The following is an 18847-nucleotide window of genomic DNA, read 5'->3' on the forward strand; positions in this document are numbered from 1 at the left end:
AAGAGGGAGGGGCAGAGGGAGACAAAAAGAGAGAAAGAATCTCCAGCAGACTCCCCACTGAGTGTGGAGCCTGACATGGGGTTTGATCCCAGGACCTTAAGATCACGACCTGAGGTGATCGTGGGTCCCTTTCTGAGGTCAGAGTAAGTGGCTCTTTGAAACAACTTTTGTAGATCTGGACTTTTTAAAGTATTAGGTAGTTCCACAGTATACAAGAGTTGGTCACTTAACTGACTGAGCCACGCAGGCGCCCCAGAACCCATACTTCTGATACAAACATAGTAAAAATGTTTTCACTTCTCAAGGAGATACTTAAAACAGTTTTCTGGGAGTATTTAATCTTTATTTTGTCTCAGTTGTTTGAGACATAGCAAAATATATGATGCCATCCCTAGAAATTTTATTCCAAGCCCATTTACCTGCCATTAGGATAGTTTACTTTCCTTAGTTGATTCTATATTCATGACCTGTGTATATCTGTGATCTTTACAAAGTAACCAATGATGCATTACTCTTTAAGGTGATTGATATTTAATAAACACATATCTTGGTCCTGAGGTGTGCAGGTCTTGTAGATTGGCTCCCTGAACATTTATTCCTAATCACCTTCTCTTAACCTTCCTTTATTATAGAGGGTAGAAAAGAAAACGTTAAAATTTCCAGGCTCTCAGGGATCCCTGGGTGGCTCAGCGGTTAAGTGCCTGCCTTCAGCCTGGGGCATGATCCTGGGGACCTAGGACCTAGGATCGAGTCCCATGTCGGGCTCCCTGTATGGAGCCTGCTTCTCCCTCTGCCTCTCTCTCCATGTTTCTCATGAATAAATAAATAAAATCTTAAAAAAAATTTTTTTCCAGGCTCTCTTGCAGCTTGAGATGGCCATATAATAGTTCGGTTTAAGGAAATGTAGGTGAAAATCTGCTGTGAGATCTTCTCTCCTGTATAAAAAGAAAAAGCCACGAGAGGAGGAAGCCCTTTGTCTTAGTCCGATTCCTTTCTTCCTGATTGAAAGCAAGAGAATTTGAGGATGATTTAATAAAGAGAATATTTACAAAGGTGCGAACAGGGTGTAGGAAAACCACAGGGGTAAAGTAATACCCTAGGGTGAGTATCAGAGCAGCTGTTACCCATGTAGGCCTGAAGGGGAGGGAGCAACTAGAAAACAGAACAAGAGGGAGTGTGTATGGGGGGTGATGTGAGGGTGCTAGGACCTTCAGTGGGGGTTACAGATACTCTCCCCACTCCATCTGAGCTTCTGTGAGGGTTTCCCTTAGACTGAATTCTGCTGGGATGCAGGCAGCAAGGTCTGCCTCCTGGAAACCAATCTGGGTGGAAAAGAATAGAGAGTTAATCTGGAAAGACAAACAGCATAAAAGGCATCTCATTTATCTTTATACCCATACTGTGCTAACACGTGGTGAGAGTATCTGGTACAAAGTAGGAGATGAACAAATTTTTGTTGAATTTATTAAATCCAGTTCTTTGTTCTACCCTGTAGTGCTTAAGACTCAATCTGAAATCTCCACCAAGCTCACTCAAGCCAAATAATTCAACATAAAATTGCTAATCTGCAAGGAACTTCCTTTACTCAGTTGAAAAGGCATTTGGGTCCCTTTCAGAGGCCAGAGTAAGTGGCTCTTTGAAACAATTTTTGTAGATTTGACTTTGTAAAGCATTAGATAGTTCCACAGTTATACAAAGCCTGTTCTCTTGGGATGCCTGGGTGGCTCAGGGCCTGATCCCAGGATCCAGGATCCAGTCCCACATTGGGCTCCCTGCATGGAGCCTGCTTCTCCTTCTGCCTATGTCTCGGCCTCACTCTCTCTGTGTCTCTTATGAATAAATAAATAAATCTTAAAAAAAAAGCACTTCTCCTCTAGTACAATCTAACTTACCTGAGACTTCAACAGGCCCTTTCAGAAGAAATAACTTCTGTGTGCTATCTATATGGCTAAGCCTCAGCTTTCACATCTGTAAAATTAGAGTAGTAATAGCTACCCATCATCAAGTCTCAGGTACAAATGTCACTCCTCAAGATATCATATAAACGGAGTACCATACCCCATCACTCTCTAGCCCATTAATACCTTGTTATTCCCCCCTTGCAGTGATTACTTTTATTTTTTATTATAGCTTATTTATTGTTTATTTGTAGATTATTGGTCTTCTCCCAAAAGAATATTTGCTCCTTATGAGCAAAGACCTTGTCTGTGTTGTTTATTGCTCTATTTCCAGCATCTAGAATGGACATGATTGTTGTTTGATAAATATTTGTTGATGAATGGATAAATAATACCAATTATCAACTTTAGGGCTGTTATGAATATTAAATAACATAATAATGCAATGCACCTGGCACAAAGTAGAACACCATAAATCTAGCTGTTGTTTTCTTTCTTCTTTTTCCCTCCCTCACCTCCTATATTCAGTCCTTTAGCAAGTCATTTTGACCTCAGCCTCAAAACATACCTGGAATTCTCTATCTACTTCATTCATCTCTACCAGCCTACTCCAGCCCCCTTTCCCTCTCACCTGGACTACAAGTAAGGCTCCTAGCTGATCTCCCAGCTTTTCCTCTTGCTCCCGTCAGCTTCATTCTTCACAGAGAGGTTGTTTTTTCTTTTTTTTTTTTTAACCAGGGAAATCCTTTATTTTTTAAAAGATTTTATTTATTTATTCATGAGAGACACACAGAGAGGGCAGAGACATAGGCCAATGGAGAAGCAGGCTCCCCATGAGAAGCTGGATGTGGGACTCGATCCCCAGACCTGGGATACCACTAAACCACCCAGGAGCCCATAAACCAGGGAAACCTTTCAGAAACACAATTCAGATATTCAAATCATCCGCTGCTTTTTGGATACCCAAACTTTGCATGGCCTGGCCCTCTGCCATCATCTTAGACTTGATCTGCTTTAGGCTGACATAAACTCTTCTCTCCCTCTCTTTCTCCTAGAATTTAACGAATTTATTTTCATCGCAGCACGCACAGCCCTGATGGATTCTTCTGCCAGAATTTAGTTCTAGCTAGCTCCTTTCTGTCTTTCAGACCTCAGTTTAAATAGGGATTCCTTTGAGAGGAAGTATTACTCAATCTAATGCGGTCATCTCTTATTTTACCACATTTTATAGCGCTCAATACCATCTAATATTTCCTTGTTTATATGTTTGTCTCTTCTAACTACGTTTTAAGCTTTGTGAGCACAGAGACCTTGTCTGTCGCGTTCGTTGCTCTATCCCCTAAGCTGGAACAATGCCTGCAGCATACAGTACCTGCATGATAAATATTTGTTGAATAAATGAATGCATTGATTATGATGATGGTAACCAAACTTCAGACGACCTGGCCAAACATTCTGACGACTTCCTCACGAATAACAATCGCATTTCCGAAAATCCTGGTAGACTGTGGAAATCGACAATAAAAAAGATCTGGGGCCGAAATCTGGGGGAAGCAGAGGTAAAAGAGCGGAACTTGGGCCTTTTCTTCCCTCTCCAAGGACTGCAGAGACCTCGCAAAAGGGCAGCCTAGAATCTTCTGACCAGAAATTCCCGCCCCGCCACAACGGGTATTTTTCCATCCATGATTCTTCGCAGCCACTTCTGCCAGGTTGAAAATGCGCAAACACCTCTAGGACCCCGAGTTCCTTTCTGTTTCTTTATGAATGAACCGGCTCTAGTCTGCGCAGGCGCAGCTCCGCGTTCTCCGGCTCCACGTGAGGCCCACCCTTCCCTCCCGCGGGCGGCCCCGCCCTCGTCCTTTCTAACGAGCCAATGGCGAGCGGCCTGGGGGGCGGAGCCCGGAGCGCGCGGCACTGTAGATCCCCCGGCGCCCGGCTCCCTCGCGTTAGTCTTGCTGTGTTGTGATCACGTGGCCAGCTCCGGGCGCGGCGCTTGTTTTGGTTTCCCTCTAGCAGGTCCCTGGCAGCTCCGGAGTGAGCGACTTTCCTGGGCCGGTTGCTGCGCCTGCCTCACCCCCTGATCTCCTCCTCCTGGGGCTCCTGCAGCCCGCAGCTCGGCAAGCCCCTCGGGGCCGGCTCCTGCCATGCCGCTAGTTCGCTACAGGAAGGTGGTCATCCTCGGGTACCGCTCTGTAGGTGAGTCTCCGCCTCGGGGAGAGCGCGGACGCACCGCGGCTTTGTGGCCAGAGGAGGCGCGCTGTCGCGGGAACGCGACCCAGAGAGGAATGGTGGCATCGTTAGAACGGGGTTGTAGGGCGAGGACTGAAAGGATGGAGGAGGAAAGGCTGGGGTGGTGGCGGCGTGTGGAGGGCTGAAGGAAGTAGGAGCGTGCAAGGGTTAACGCGGGCTTGGTTGCAGGAACACAGAGTGACCCCCAGCGTTACCCTGGGAGGGGTGGGGATGGGGTCAGGATTTGATGCCGAGCGGGGGGGGGGGGGGGCGCGGTCTGTGCGGGGCCCGTCTCAGGTGTCCGGGTGCGGGGCAGACTTGATCCTAGGGGAATCCCGGATCTTCCCGGGGGTGGGGTGGGGAAAGGCGGCAGGAAAGGCTTCCTGCGGCGCTGCTGAATGCATCCGGTGGCTAGGGTGCAGAGACCCAAGGCGAAGAGAGAGTGAGGGTGGGCTAAGGAAAAACATTGCATGGCACCCGCAGGCTGGGCTGCTCGTGTGGTCCTCTTTAGTCCTGGGCCACAGCCCGAAAGGACAGAGGATGTGAATGTGGTTGGATGATTTGGCTACAACTACCGCTGCTTCCCACAGGGAAGACATCTTTGGCACATCAGTTTGTGGAGGGCGAGTTCCTGGAAGGCTATGATCCTACAGTGGAGAACAGTGAGTAGATTTCTCCCCTAGGGGTGGGGCAGGGAGGTCTTTGTTGCCCCACCCAATTCCATAATTTGGGATTTTTCTGGTCCCAAGGGGCTGATTTAATTAGCCATTAGATCTAATCTCTTCTGTAGCAATCCTGTTAGAGGAGCTAGAGTATGGGTTTTGCAGGATACTGCATCCAGGATGGTGTCGACTAGACAAAAAGAACCTGAAGGTTGTCTCTCCAGCTGCCTGGAGAGCCGCCTAGAGCTGGTCCATCAGAGTTATCCCTAGGGTTCAGAACATATCGGGGCACACATTGCTAGCCCTACAAGGCAACTCATAGTCAAGTTTTCTTTTTCTTTTCAGCTTACAGCAAGATAGTGACTCTTGGCAAAGATGAGTTTCACCTACACCTGGTGGATACAGCAGGGCAGGTACCAGTTTGGGGTAGGGTATCTAAACTTGGGGTAGAGTATCTAAACGCGGCAGTCCAGTCGGGGGAGAGGAAGTCTGGTTGCCTCTGTGGCTCATCTGTAAAGTAGTATTAAAAGGAAAGCATCTTAGCAGCTGGTAACGTGCCGTGCACATGGGAGCTACTCTGTACGTACTTGTCAAACGGAAATGACTGCAGGAGGAAGTGCCCCAGAGAGGGTCCCCAGGACGCAGCCCACCAGCCTTTTGGCATCTGAGCGCTGCGTGGTTAGTGTTGATGTTTGTGTTTCTCGTCAGGACGAGTACAGCATCCTGCCCTATTCCTTCATCATTGGGGTCCACGGTTATGTGCTTGTGTACTCTGTTACCTCTCTGCACAGGTAAGTGACCAACATTGAGGTGGGGACTTGGGAGGATCTGAGGGCTGTCCCAGAATAAATTTATGGTTCTATTCCTTGTGTTTAAAGCTTCCAAGTCATCGCGAGCCTGTACCAAAAGCTACACGAAGGCCATGGGAAAACACGGTAAGTGGCCCTGGGAAGCAGACACACAGTGTGGACATGACGGGACGGAAGAGAGGGGAGGGTCCAAGTTACAGAGGAGGCCAGCTCAGAGCCTATCCGGCCTGCTGGGAGAATTGTCCAGCCCTGATGCGAGGGGAGTTGGGTTCCATGTGGAGCGGAGGGTATCCTGTAGTAACTCGTATTTCTTCACAGGCTGCCAGTGGTGCTAGTGGGGAATAAGGCCGATCTCTCTCCAGACAGGTAAGGAGATCTCTATGGCTCAAGGCAAAGGGAAGTGAGATGGACTAGCAGCCAGTCGGGTTCTAGTCCTGGCTCTGCCGCGGACTTGAACAAATTGTCTCACCTCCTTTCGCTTCTAACTTGAAGGTTAAGACAAGATAACCCTTCTATTGCAAAAGCTATACTTTCATATTTAGCCTCAGTCTGAGACTTCTGGGTTCTCTTTTATTTTCTCCTTCCCCAACCCACCTCCCAAACCTTGGAAGTGGGTTGGGTCAGAAGAAGTCTAGATTCTATATAACGATTTTGTAGAGAACATGGGGACATTGCTATCCTCCATCTTCATATCCCCAATTTGCTTCTAGGGAGGTGCAGGCAGTTGAAGGGAAGAAGCTGGCAGAGTCCTGGGGTGCAACGTTTATGGAGTCATCTGCTCGAGAGAATCAGGTGCTTGGGCTGAAGATTAGGGGCAAGATCAGGGTAGTAGTGTTTTTCTTATGGCACTGCTTGGTGGTGGGGATGGTGGGGGAGTGGGGTTTACACCTCTGAGCTGGGTCGTATTGGCAATGAACTGACTTTTTTGCCCGAATCTTTGTCCTTGCAGCTTACCCGAGGCATCTTCACCAAAGTCATACAGGAGATTGCTCGGGTAGAGAATTCCTATGGGCAAGAGCGCCGCTGCCGGCTCATGTGAGCCCTCAGGCATTGGGTAGCTGCCTTGATTCTGCCCCTGGCACTTGCCAGGCTCCAGCGGGTGTAGGCCCTTAGGACTTCACGGGTATGGTTGCCAGCTGTGTCCCCAGTCCTCTGGTCGCACAGTGTGGTACCCTCATGTTTGCACACTATTCCAGGCTCCAGTGGCCTGGTTGTCAATGTTTACAATGGGGCAAGGATGTCTCATGGGCACTGGCCTCTAGTCCTCTGTTTTTGCTAAATGAATTGTTATAACTTGCAAGATTGGCATATGAGTCCTAAGCATTGTTTATTTAGGACTCAGTCTTCTGTGCAGGTTTTGGGTGTTGGCTGGGTGAAGGGAGCTGGGGACTCCTGAAGTGGAGCTGGCTCCCTAGTGTGACAATGTATATATGCAAATAAACTGAGAAATCTTTTTGTGGTTGACTTCTGTATGTGGGGAATGCTTGGGGCCAGTATCTATTTTTCCAAGGAGTGGTGACTATGACTTTTGGTGGGGAATCAGGGCTCTTGCATTCTACCTTATTCCTATTCCTTACTCCTCACTCATTCAGGAGGACCATTATCTGAAGACTTACTACTTACTTTTTCCCACCTTTTTGCTAGGCTCTCCTATGCTGGTACCAGTTGGCTGCCACTCCCATCCAAGATTGTAGACTCAAGATCCCCTTAACTACAGAAACACCACCCTCTAGTGGCCAGCTTCCACATGCTGACCTAGCTTCCCTCCTGGGGCTTTGGCATTCCCTGGCTGGCGCTCAGAGAGGCTAAGGTTTGGGGAGGAAGGAAACTCCTCATCATAGGGATGTAATAACTGAGAAGGAGTGTAGAGGCAGGGACTAAAGTGTTGGTGAGGATTTTGGCTTTCGAAGAGAGTTGAGTAAAATAAGAAATAATGCCCCTGGCGTATATCAATCCTGCTCCCCATGTCCTCAGAGCCTTTCATTAAATGGATATTTGGTCTTTTCCTACCATTGGTGACCTCTTCATACCCTTTACATCTTTGGAATTGTGCCACTTTTTTAGATGTCAAAGGGTAATGCTTCTCTTTTTTTTTTAAAGATTTATATTAGAGAGGATGAGAGTATGCCTGAGCCCAGGGAAGGGAGGGGCAGAGAAAAAGAGAGAACTCAAGCAGATTCTGGGAGCTCTATCTCATGACCTTGAGGTCATGGCTAAAGCCAAAATTAAGAGCCGGCTGCTCAACTGACTGAGCCACCCAGGCACCCCTACTTCTATTCTTTCTTATTGACCAGCCATCCCAGTAGGAGGATAGACATTTCAGCTAGGTAGGGTTGGTCCTATCTGCCTCCGCTTTTCCTGCTCACCCTCCACCCCCACCAGACCTAGGGCCTAACTGGCCAATACCTCCTCTAAGGACCTAGAAGGGTTGCTGGAATAGTGTATCCTTCATAGGGAGACACAGACTTCTCTTGCTACCTGAGGGAGCCTGAGGTGGGAGGATGGGGAGGATGGGCAAAGTCCTAGCTGTGACCTTGCCAGTGCCTGACTCTAGGCTAGTTGGGCTTACAGTTGGGGAGATTGTCCTGCCGGTCTTCAAAAGTGCTGCCAGCTGCTTTTGCATATCTAACTAGAATCTAAAAAATAAGAGCTGTTGGAAGGGGCATTATCCAAACAGCAATCTCAGTAGTTTGGGATTCTCTTTAGGGTTGTCACCACCCTCTTTTTTCTTACATTAAAATCGGGTCCTTTTCCACATCTTACCTGAAATACTCATCATAGGCTATCTATTGCCCTGCTGCCATTTCCATGAGGTCTAAGACAAGTCTTGTTTGAAATTTTCTAAAAGTGTATCAAACAATCTTAAAGGCCTGATAGAAGAATGAATATTAGTTAATGGCTAGGTTGGAATACTTTTCCACTTAGCTGTGTGACCTTGTATAGTCCCTTACCCTCTCTAAGCCTCAGTTTCTTATTTATGAAGTATAGTTCAACCTTCACAGAGTTGAGGTGAGAATTAAATTGAGGTGATATATGAAATGCTTAGAACAAACATAATAAACTCTTAAATGGTGGCTATAGTGCTATTGGAGGTCTTTTTGGTGAAGGTCAGCCTCCTCGTTTCTGGATGTAGAAGGTAGGGAGAGACCTAACATTTTCCAACTTTGTAAAAAGGTTTATTTTTAAAGATTTTATTTTAAGTAATACCTATACCCAACATGGGACTCAAACTTAACAATCCTGAGATAAACAATCACATGCTCTGACTGAGCCAAGCCAGGTATCCCTATTTTCCAACTCTTGTCTTGGTTAATTAATTAAAATATTTATTCATTCATGAGACACACACAGAGGCAGGGACACAGGCAGAGGGAGAAGCAGGCTCCTCACAGGGAGCTTGATGCGGGACTTGATCCCAGATCCTGGGATCACGCCCTGAGCTGAAGGCAGATGCTCAACCGCTGAGCCACCCAGGTGTCCCTTGTCTTGGTTATTTAGTATAGCTGAGACAGGTGTGGGGTCACTGCTGGACTTTTTGTTGAAATAAACCTGAATGGTCAGTGCAGGCAGGGTACGTGATGCTAGCATGGGCTAGCACGGGCTATTGCCTATTTCTGATCCCTCCTATGAACCTGGCTGGTAGGGATTTAGGTTTTCTGCACTGTCCAATATGGAGGCCACATATGGCTACTTAAGTTTTAGTATTAACGTTAAAAAGTTCCTCAGTTGCACCATCTACATTTCAAAGTGTTCAACAGCTACATGCAGCTAAGCCAAATTAGACAGTGTAGCTGTAGTGCATTTCCATTATTGCAGAAAATTCTATCGGACAACATTGTAAACCCTTTCCCACAAAGCCAGCCCCCATCCCTGATTTGCCTCTTTCTCCACATCCTCCTTAAAATAACGTTATTATATATATATATATATATATATATATATCTTAGGAAAAACATGGCCATTGGTTTGAATCATGGATGTCACTCGATGTGGTTCACTGGGAAATTTTACCTATTTCATTTTGCCTCGATCTCACCATCACAGACTTAATTCCACATAGTTCATAAAGAGGGTGAGGAATAACTAAGAATGTATAAAGTATCTAGCACATAGTTAATTTGTCTCCTCCTGTTCGTCCGCGGTTACAGCTGATGCAGAAAAGGCATTCCAGTCCCTTCTCACCCAGACTTTATGGGGGTCGATGGGGGAACGCCTGTAAGTAGTGTTTTGGGATGTTGGCTAGAGTAACAGCACTCCGGCCAGGTAGCAGGAGGGCTCCAAGGTACGTCCTCTCTGTTTACTAAAAAAGGGGACACAGGCCCTGGAGGTCCCGAGAGAAAGACTGAGGGTGGGGGTGGGGGGGGAGCGGGAGCACCCGGGAAAGGAAGGAAACTCCACATTTCTGTTTTGATGGGGGAGGTGCGTGTGGCGACTGTGGGGGCACTGACTCTTCTTTCCCCACGAGGGGGTTGCAGAGCCAGAAGGAACGGCTGGGGACTCGTCCCGCTCTCCTCTGGGCCCCCGAACGTGGCAAGAACCCACCCATTGCAGCGCCAGGCGCCGTGCCTCACTTTCTCCATTTGCGGACTCCAGTTCCCAGGATGCAGAGCAGCGGCCAATCTCCTGGCTCTTCTTCCATCCCCCTCCCGCGAAAGGCTGCCCCTGGCCAAGGCAAGGGGGCAGGTGGTTCCAGGGGCCGAGAACCGCGAGGGAACGGCACTAGAAAGTGGCCGGAGTCCTAGTTCCCGCAGCCGCGCGGAGAGGGAGGCAGGTCCAGGGCCGGGGCGCGGAGGAGGGGGGCTTCGTTCCCACGTGTCTGCCCCGCGGCCGGCCCGGCGCAGTCGGGGTTAACCCGGGGCGGAGGGATCCCGCAGCGTGTGCGTAGAACTGCAGAGTCACAACCTTTCCTCCGAGAGGGCCGTATCCCTCCGCCGCTCCGCTCCAACACAAAATAGGGCCGCGTCTTCTCCTTTCTCCGCTTCTCGAGTGGGGTTCCCCAGGCAAAAGGGCCCCCCGGATCTGGCGCCGGAGGCTTCCTGAATCTCCACGACCGCTGCCGAGCTCTTGGGCCAGGAAATAGCCCCTTCGCAGGAACCACCCTACCGGCCGAACAGGAGGCGGAGGGGGGGAGGCGGAGCGGCGCCGCGCTGCACTACTTTCCTCTCCGGTTGCAAATGGCTGCCTCGTTCCCCACTTTCCGCTCAGTTTCCTGACCCCCCGGTGCCGGGAGCCGGGGTTGGGCCATGCACCTCTAGGCCCCCCGCGATCACAGCCAGCCGGGGGTCGAGAGGGTGCCGCCGATCACAGCCGGCCAGGCCGGGGGCGGGGCAGCTCCCGAGGCCAGAGGGGAAGGGAGGCGAGCGCAGGGCCTGGAGCGGCCGGAGGGGAGCGGGCAGAGGGCTCGCACCGCCCGCCCCTTCCTCTTCCTCGCCCACCTACCCTCCTCCCTTCCCCGGGGGGGAGCAGAAGGTGGGGGGCTCGAAGCCTCAGAGGGCGAGCGCTCGGGGCCGAGGAGCCCGGCGTTGGGTGTGTGTCAGGTTCAGCCCCGCGGCCCCGCCGGCTCCGCGTCGCCGTAGCTCGCGCGGCCCCGGGGCGCCGGCCCGGGCGGGGAGAGGGGCTCGGCGCTCCAGCGAGGGTCTCACGTTCCATCCGGGCCCGGCGCGGGGCGGCGCGGCATTCCTTCCGGGCTGCTGGGGAGGCGCCTCGACGTTCCATCTGGAGAGCCTCGACGTTCCGCCCGAGCCCAGCGCGGGCGGCCGGGGCGCTGGCCCGGCCCTAGGACTGAGAGGCCGCCGGGCGACGCGGATGCGGAGCCTGCTTGCCCAAGATCAAAGCCACCGGTGCTCTCTTTGTGTCCGCTCGGGATTCGCCGCCCTCGGGCTGTCCATGGAAACCTAAACTGCTGGAACCCGAGGCAGAGAACCCTTCTTTGGCTTCTTGCTTTTTTGCGGGGGGAGGAGGGTGGCCACTCCGACCTGGATTTACCGTTCTTGGCCCCCTTAAGCCCCCCCGTGCGGGGGGCGGCTGTGATCGCTCTGGCGGTTGGAGGTCGGGGAGCGGCCCGGGCTCTGGCCATGTTCTCGGATGAGGATTTCTGGATCGCCCTGTGAAGAGGTGAGTGAAGTCTGCCCGGCCAGGGCCCAGAAAGGGTTGGACTGGGGGCATAGCCAGATGGACTATCTTGGCCGGAGCTGGCCTTTAGGTTGGAGAAAGGGGTGCCAGAGCTGAGGAGGGTTCCTTTGGCAGGGTCTGTCAAGGGAACCTGAGCCAGTCGCCGGGGCAGAACTGAGGCCTGGTGTCTGGGGTGTGCCTCTTTAAAGACTAGGGGTTCAGGGAACCACGGGAGTTTGGGAACCTGGCCAGATCGCCTTTCTGCCTGTTTATTTTTGTGTTGGGGGGAAGCTCTGCTAAACTAGGACCCAGGCCCCGATGCCAGCACCAATCCCAGTTGGCTGCTTCTCCCTCAGGGTTCCTTGTGGGCCTTGGGAACAGAACAACTTTGGGAGGGACGGTAGAGTGCCACTGCCAGGTCAGACTTACTGCCAGGTTGGACTTTAAGGTTGTTCTGGCCCATCCGGGCACCCAGAGCAGTCACTGGGAGACTCCAGGAACCCTGGATCTTTCACCAGGCCTTGTTTCACTGTGCAAAGGGGGAGAGTGTGTGGAAATTGCCTAGTGTGATGAACTGGGTGGCTGGGGCAAGAAGGAGGCGGGGCTGGGGGCAGCTCTGGCCTTGCTGTTCAACTTTAAACTGCCCCTGCCTGGCAAAGTGACCCCAGCGAGGCCTAGTGCTGTCTTAGCCTGCTTTGCCTCCCCTCCTCTGGGGATGGACATAATCTCTAGGGGATTATAGAGGAGGCCGTTGAGATTTGCTCCCTGCGAATGTGGGCTGCAAAAAATGGCTTTTGTCTCCCGCTTTCTCTGGGCCTAGTGTGGAGAGCTGGTTGCCCATAAGTCCCCAGCCAATCCCACAGGCTCCTCCCAGACCTCTCCAACCCTTTTCAATCAGGGAATGTTAACTGGTCCTCTGATCCTGCCCCGAGCCTGCAGAATAGGGTGGCCTGTTCCTCTTTGGAGGAGAAATGACCTGATCAGAGCTGTTTCTCCTGAAGCCTGTGTTTCCAACCCTGGCAGGAGGTGTTAGGGAGAAGGGGTGTGTGTATGAGTGCATGAAGGGTGCAGCATGAGCCTCATGCCTCTGGGCCTTGGGCTGGGACAGCCCCTCTCAACAGCTGTCATGCTGCCCAGCAGGGATTTGGCTGGTGTGTTTCGCTCCCTCACTCCACCCCCTCCAACATACATAGGCTAGATCTCTTCGAGCCTGGTCTTGGAAAGGATAAAATCGGGATTTTGCTCTTGAACGATTTCTGGGTGGTAACCCTGAGGTGAGAGGTGCTACAGGGGTGGTGGAGTGAGGCTAGCTGTCACCCCCCCCACTCTCTGCCCCTGCTTCTTCAGGAGGATGACTCCTGTTGTGTGTCCCCAAAGAACTTCCTTAGGAGAAACCTCTCCTTGTTAGCTGTGGCTAACCCCAGGATGACCCAGAGACAGTCCGCAGGGTCGGGAGGCCAGTGTTACCATTTGGATTCTTCCTGGAGGGCCGGCCCAAAATGGGGGTGGGGAGAGGTGTGGTTTGATTCTCAGGCTGGGAACCAGGAAGTCCTGAGTCCTGAAGAAGAGCTGTTCACTCAGGGGCCTGTTTCAGCCTTTCACCTCTCCAAGCCTCCATTTCCCCTTTGGCTGGGAAAATGGAGTTAAACTATTGGTCTGGGATGGAGGCAGCAGGGAGATTGGGTTGAGATGAATCCATGTCTTCTTCCTTGCTGTTTTGGGCCTGTTAGGCCCAGGACTGAGGGAAGCCAGTGCAGTTTTACTCTCTAGATCTATACTTCTCTGGGATCTCTAGTTCCCCAGAGGAAGCCTGGCTAGGCATTAACCCAGTTTAGATCTAGGGAAAAAGCCCTTGGTGTGTGTGTGTGTGTGTGTGTGTGTGTGTGTGTGTGTGGTTTCTGGCTGTGAAAGATGGGACAGGGGAACCTATGGTCTTTATTTGTTTAGATCTGTTCAGGGACCTGGGAACTGGGACTCAGCATTAGGGTGCAGTTGCTAGACTGCAGGGGTAGAGAAGAGCCCAGGCTTCTTGGAGGTACCCCTAGATTCTTTCTGGTACAGCTTGGAGGATGCTACTCTTTGCTTCTTGGGTCTGTCTTCCATGGCCCCATGAATTGGCTCTGGCTTTGGAGGATGTTGGTACTCTGTCTTCCAAGGCTGGACGAAGGTGGTTTCTGTACCTCCCTGAGCACTGCCAGCCCTACCAGCTTGAGAGGGCTGCGCTCGGGGGAGGGCAGAGGAATTTGTCCCTCTGGCCTTGTGTGAGGCAGTCCTCCTCCCACCTACTGTATTATCACTGTTGCTTTTTATTTCTTACTGTTTGTGACTCTTTTGGCCTTAACTCTGAGAGCACAGCTGTGGAGGACCTTTGGGGGCATGTAGTGGTAAGATACAGTAGGATGTACACATTTAGGCAACTTTGAAGTCTCTGGGTGTGGTCAGGCCTTGAATGACTGACTAGGAAGAGGGGCCTGCCTGGTGCCCTGACTTCTAACCCCTCCAATTCCCAACTGTGGCTGCTAAGGGCCCCTTGAAGTTCCAGAGCAACTTTTCTATGGGCTGGCCAGATGACCACCCTGCTTTCCTTTCAGGTGTGATTGTGTGGCAGGTTTGGGAAAGAGATGACCTGGGAATGGAGGTAACATTGTGTCTTTCCCAGTCTAGTGGATTCTGATAACTTGAGGGGGGAGAAAAAGTAAAACAAATTTTGTTTTCCTGTGATATGTCACAGAGAGTGCGTTGCCCGTCTCTGGAGATGGGAGTGTGAATGCATGGAAAGAAGACTGATAATTGTGGTTCTTAGCTAATTGATTCGCCAATCCTGGACCTTTGAGTGTTCCCCATCTCATCTGCCCCATTCACTGAACCCCAGTGGCCAACCACTGGGGTATTCGGTTTGGCAAGAGATAGTTGTCTAAGGTTGATGTGGTCCCTGTGGTTAAATGAGAGGAGTGGAAAAGGTGGGAGAGATAAATATCTCAAACTTTTATTTAGAGTTCTGTTTTAGGGATTCCCTCCTTCCCATGTATACCTTCCCCCCATCCTTACCAACACTATACTTCTTTTCTCTACTTAAGTCCTTACCCTTCCTATTAAGAGCTGCTGGCACCTCTTTCTCCTGTAAGATGTCTTTCTTCTTCCTCACCTCTGTAACTCTTCACTTCTCTCTTTTTTTGTACTGTGCTTAGTTCCCTCTAAGGTTTAGGAAAATATGCCCAAAGAGTGTGTCTAAACCCTCTTAGGTATAACTTTAATGTGTTTCTTTTGGCTGTGGTATAGGCAGGCAGATTGTAGAAGAGGGGACCGTTACCCCCTGCCCCCCACCCCCATAGTGTGTGTGGAAACCCTGCTTGGCGGAAGAGGAAGGAAGCTACTCTGCTCTGCTGTGTCCTCCCTGGTTTAGAACTCCTCCAAGTGGCAGTGTGCTTCCTGAGACTACAACTCCCAGCATGCCTAGCTTCAAGCCTGGCTACACATGCTCAGTAACTCTTAAGGCCCACTTCTGTTAACTACTAGGGACATCTGAGGAGGAAGGGCAGTTGGCGTTGCTAAGGGCAACGACCTGAGGCCTTCAGGCTGGGTGAGATCCTGAGCTCAGTCTCAGCAGGGGCCTGAGCTGGATTTGGATGGGCAATGGGGGGAAATTGGGAAATTGGGGAGTTTCTTCTGTTATGATTGGGATCTGAAACCAGTGGAAGTAGGAGCGAGATCCATCCATAACTGGGCTTTAGTTTCAGTAATGTATTCTCTATCCTGCAAGACCTCAGACTCTGACTCTGGGAGAGGGATTTTGACTGTACTCAGACTTCTTGAGTTTTAACTACCCTTGGGTTGGCACTGACATACCTCTAGGATGGTAGCTGACTTGAAATCTGAAGAAAAAGGCCAGGGAATAGGGCCCACCAAGAACCAAGAACTCAGCCATGGGGCAAAGGGTGGTACTAGATATAGATTGGATGTGCTTCTAGTTGGATGCTATTGCCTTGGGAACTCTTACGCAGGAGGTAGGAAGGGGGAAAGAGGAGTGGATCCCCTGGGAATCCAGAGTGGGACAATAGGGTATGTGTTTATCTGGGGAGGGAGTAGGCAGTGGGATAAGGGTTAAGGAGAAAGACTTTCCATGTCATTAGAACAGGAGTTTGTAGGTATGGCTTTGCTTGGCTTTCTGTAAAGTCTAGTTAGCAATAGCTATTTTATACCTCCTAGGATTCTGGGAAAAGTGTTTAGTTGGGGAGACTTACTAGACATATAGATCTTTCTTTTTGGCCCTGACAGGTCTCCCCGAGAGGGCCCTGCCCAGTCGGAGAGAGGGATGGACAGCCAGAAGCCGCCTGGTGAGGATAAAGATTCAGAACCGGCAGGTGAGTAGGGCAAATTCTGGGTTTGCTGGCAGCCTTCTGCCCTTCCCAGGCAACCTTAGATTTCTGGCACTGGCACAAGGACTGGAGCTAAGTCTGTCTGATAGACAGGTAATTGAAGGACTTTGTTCTTTGGAACAAAAGTCAAATTGCCATCACTGTGAGGGTTTTGGTTAATCTCATGGGTCTGATGAGTGGACTAGTGTTATATAGAGGATGATGGCTGATACATGCTTCTCTGTCTGTTCATTCAGCTGATGGACCTGCAGCCTCTGAGGAGTCAGGCACCACTGAGCCAGACCTTCCCAACCCATATGTGGGGGAGGTCTCTGTGCCCAGTTCTGGAGGTCCTAGGCTTCAGGAGCCTCCCCGGGACTGCAGGTAACTAGTTTGGGGGAAATGAGGATATAAAGGCACACAAAGATTTGATTTGAGAGTCTGGGCTTTCGAGGAGGAAGATGAGTGTTTGGGAATCATAGGCATATTATGGGGATGTTAGGCTTGTCTTTGGGCAGGGGCCTGGCATGGTGCTGATGCTTGTATGTCCACAGTGGGGGTCCAGTGCGGCGTTGTGCTCTCTGTAACTGCGGGGAGCCTAGTCTACATGGGCAGCGGGAACTACGGCGCTTTGAGTTGCCATTTGACTGGCCCCAGTGTCCAGTGGTGTCCCCTGGGGGGAACCCAGGGCCCAACGAGGCAGTGCTGCCCAGTGAGGACCTGTCACAGATTGGTTTCCCTGAGGGCCTGACACCTGCCCACCTAGGAGAACCTGGAGGTAAGTGAGGGGAGGTGGGGTAGCTGACTTGGGCAGGAAATGGGGTAAGGGCTGCGTGGTCCTGAGCCAGTAGTTACCTTTTTGCTAACTGCATTCTGTTTACCCCTCTCCATTTTAAAGGGTCCTGCTGGGCTCACCATTGGTGTGCTGCGTGGTCGGCAGGTGTATGGGGGCAGGAGGGCCCAGAACTATGTGGTGTGGACAAGGCCATCTTCTCAGGGATCTCACAGGTGGGGCTGGGGCCAAGGGATTGCATAGGTAAAGGGCAGAGCGAGCAGAGCTGGTGGGCTTCTGAGGGGTAGAATGGAAGGGCAGTGGGTAGACAGAGGCGGAGCTAGTGCCTGACCTATTGCTCTGGAGAGAGTGGCTGGTACTGACCCTTTGTCTCTACCCTGGCAGCGCTGCTCCCACTGCACCAGGCTCGGTGCCTCCATCCCTTGCCGCTCACCCGGATGTCCACGGCTTTACCACTTCCCTTGTGCGACTGCCAGCGGTTCCTTCTTATCCATGAAAACACTGCAGCTGCTATGCCCGGAGCACAGTGAGGGGGCTGCACATCTGGGTAAGAAGTCCTCTGGCCAAGTGTGCCCAGGGGGTTTTGTGCTCTGCAGAGCAGTGTGTGTATGCGCCACTAAAATAGACGTGAACTTTGTGAGCACAGGGACTTTGCCTGTGTTGTTTACCATGGTATCTGCAGTGCCTAGAACAGTGCCTGGCATATATTAGGCAGATTCTCAGTAACTATTGTTTGTTCATTCTGTGTCTATGGAATGCCTGTTATGTAGAGAGCACTGTGCTGAGTCCTGCGAGGAATCCGTAGCTGACCCGCGTTCTCTGTCTCTTCCCACCATAGAGGAGGCTCGTTGTGCAGTATGCGAGGGGCCAGGGGAGTTGTGTGACCTGTTCTTCTGTACCAGTTGTGGGCATCACTATCACGGGGCCTGCCTGGACACTGCTCTTACCGCCCGCAAGCGTGCTGGCTGGCAGTGCCCTGAATGCAAAGTGTGCCAAGCCTGCAGGTAAGAATAAGGGGCAGGAGAGAAGCCTTAGGTGAAGTGCAGGTTCGGGTTGAAAATGAGGGGAGGAATGACCCTGTTCTGTGCCCTGTGTCCCTGCAGGAAACCTGGGAATGACTCTAAGATGTTGGTCTGTGAGACGTGTGACAAAGGATACCATACCTTCTGCCTCAAGCCACCAATGGAGGAATTGCCAGCTCACTCTTGGAAGTGCAAGGTGAACGTCCTCCGGGTCTGCCTTCTTCTCCTTCATTCTGCCTCCTATAACATCTTCTCAGTTGTGGGGAGTCTTTTGCGCTCCTCTGGTCTGTTCTCTGACCAGTGCCTCTTTTGCCCACTTACTTCCCCTAGGCATGCCGGGTATGCCGGGCCTGTGGGGCAGGCTCAGCGGAGCTGAATCCCAACTCTGAGTGGTTTGAAAACTACTCACTCTGTCACCGCTGTCACAAGGCCCAGGGAGGACAGCTTATTGGTTCTGTGGCTGAGCAGCATCCCCCTGTCTGCAGCAGGTAAGTAGCATGGCCCGGGAGAGAGAGGGATGGGGGTTTGGAAGTACTGAGACTGGCAGGAGATGTGTTAAAGCAAGTTGACTTTGAGAGGAGAGCCCCAAGGTGGGCAGTAGGATCCATAGTATTCATGCCTCGCCCCAGGGTGCTCTCTGGGGGGTTGATAGTTGACGAGAGCCACGGTGCCTGCTTCCCTCTACCCTCTGCAGGTTCTCACCCCTAGAGCCTGGCGATACCCCCACTGACGAGCCCGAAGCTCTGTACGTTGCATGCCAAGGGCAGCCAAAGGGTGGGCACGTGACCTCCATGCAACCCAAGGAACCGGGGCCCCTGCAATGTGAAGCCAAACCACTAGGTGAGTGGGGTTTGAGGGTCCCTGAAAGTAATTCCTGCCGGTTTGCGGCAAGAGACAGTTTCCGCTTTGCCCCAGGCCCTGTACTTTGTATGGAGTAGAGCTGGGCTAGGTGGGAGCCTAGTGTGTTA

General features: G+C 51.4%; 2 protein-coding genes across 11 annotated transcripts in view; both read left to right on the forward strand.

Moving 5' to 3' along the window:
• Window positions 1-3799: 3799 nt before the first annotated feature.
• On the forward strand, window positions 3800-7051 carry RHEBL1 (RHEB like 1). 2 transcript variants are annotated; one of them, XM_077870196.1, is made up of 8 exons: window positions 3800-4094; window positions 4718-4789; window positions 5135-5202; window positions 5498-5580; window positions 5668-5724; window positions 5917-5964; window positions 6309-6423; window positions 6548-7051. In XM_077870196.1, the coding sequence occupies exons 1-8, from the start codon at window positions 4043-4045 to the stop codon at window positions 6635-6637; spliced, it is 585 nt and encodes a 194-aa protein (XP_077726322.1). In that variant the 5' UTR covers window positions 3800-4042; the 3' UTR covers window positions 6638-7051. The 2 variants fall into 2 exon arrangements, with proteins under 2 accessions (XP_077726322.1, XP_077726323.1); XM_077870197.1 differs by having other exon boundaries at window positions 3804-4094; window positions 6309-6390.
• A 3466-nt stretch (window positions 7052-10517) lies between these two features.
• KMT2D (lysine methyltransferase 2D) overlaps window positions 10518-18847 on the forward strand; it is a 39898-nt gene continuing 31568 nt past the window's right edge. For 6 of the 9 annotated variants that reach the window (XM_077870199.1, XM_077870205.1, XM_077870206.1 and 3 more), the window contains exons 1-10: window positions 10519-11712; window positions 15985-16070; window positions 16322-16448; window positions 16619-16842; window positions 16963-17072; window positions 17242-17404; window positions 17696-17861; window positions 17961-18075; window positions 18210-18367; window positions 18574-18719. In XM_077870199.1, coding sequence (XP_077726325.1) covers window positions 16022-16070; window positions 16322-16448; window positions 16619-16842; window positions 16963-17072; window positions 17242-17404; window positions 17696-17861; window positions 17961-18075; window positions 18210-18367; window positions 18574-18719 — 1258 coding nt within the window. In that variant the 5' untranslated portion in view covers window positions 10519-11712; window positions 15985-16021. Of the gene's footprint in view, window positions 11713-15984; window positions 16071-16321; window positions 16449-16618; window positions 16843-16962; window positions 17073-17241; window positions 17405-17695; window positions 17862-17960; window positions 18076-18209; window positions 18368-18573; window positions 18720-18847 lie in introns of all 9 variants that reach the window. The other 3 variants (XM_077870203.1, XM_077870204.1, XM_077870207.1) reach the window with 2 other exon arrangements.

Source organism: Canis aureus, chromosome 25 (genome assembly GCF_053574225.1).
Source record: "Canis aureus isolate CA01 chromosome 25, VMU_Caureus_v.1.0, whole genome shotgun sequence".
In the NCBI taxonomy this organism is placed as follows: Eukaryota; Metazoa; Chordata; class Mammalia; order Carnivora; family Canidae; genus Canis; species Canis aureus.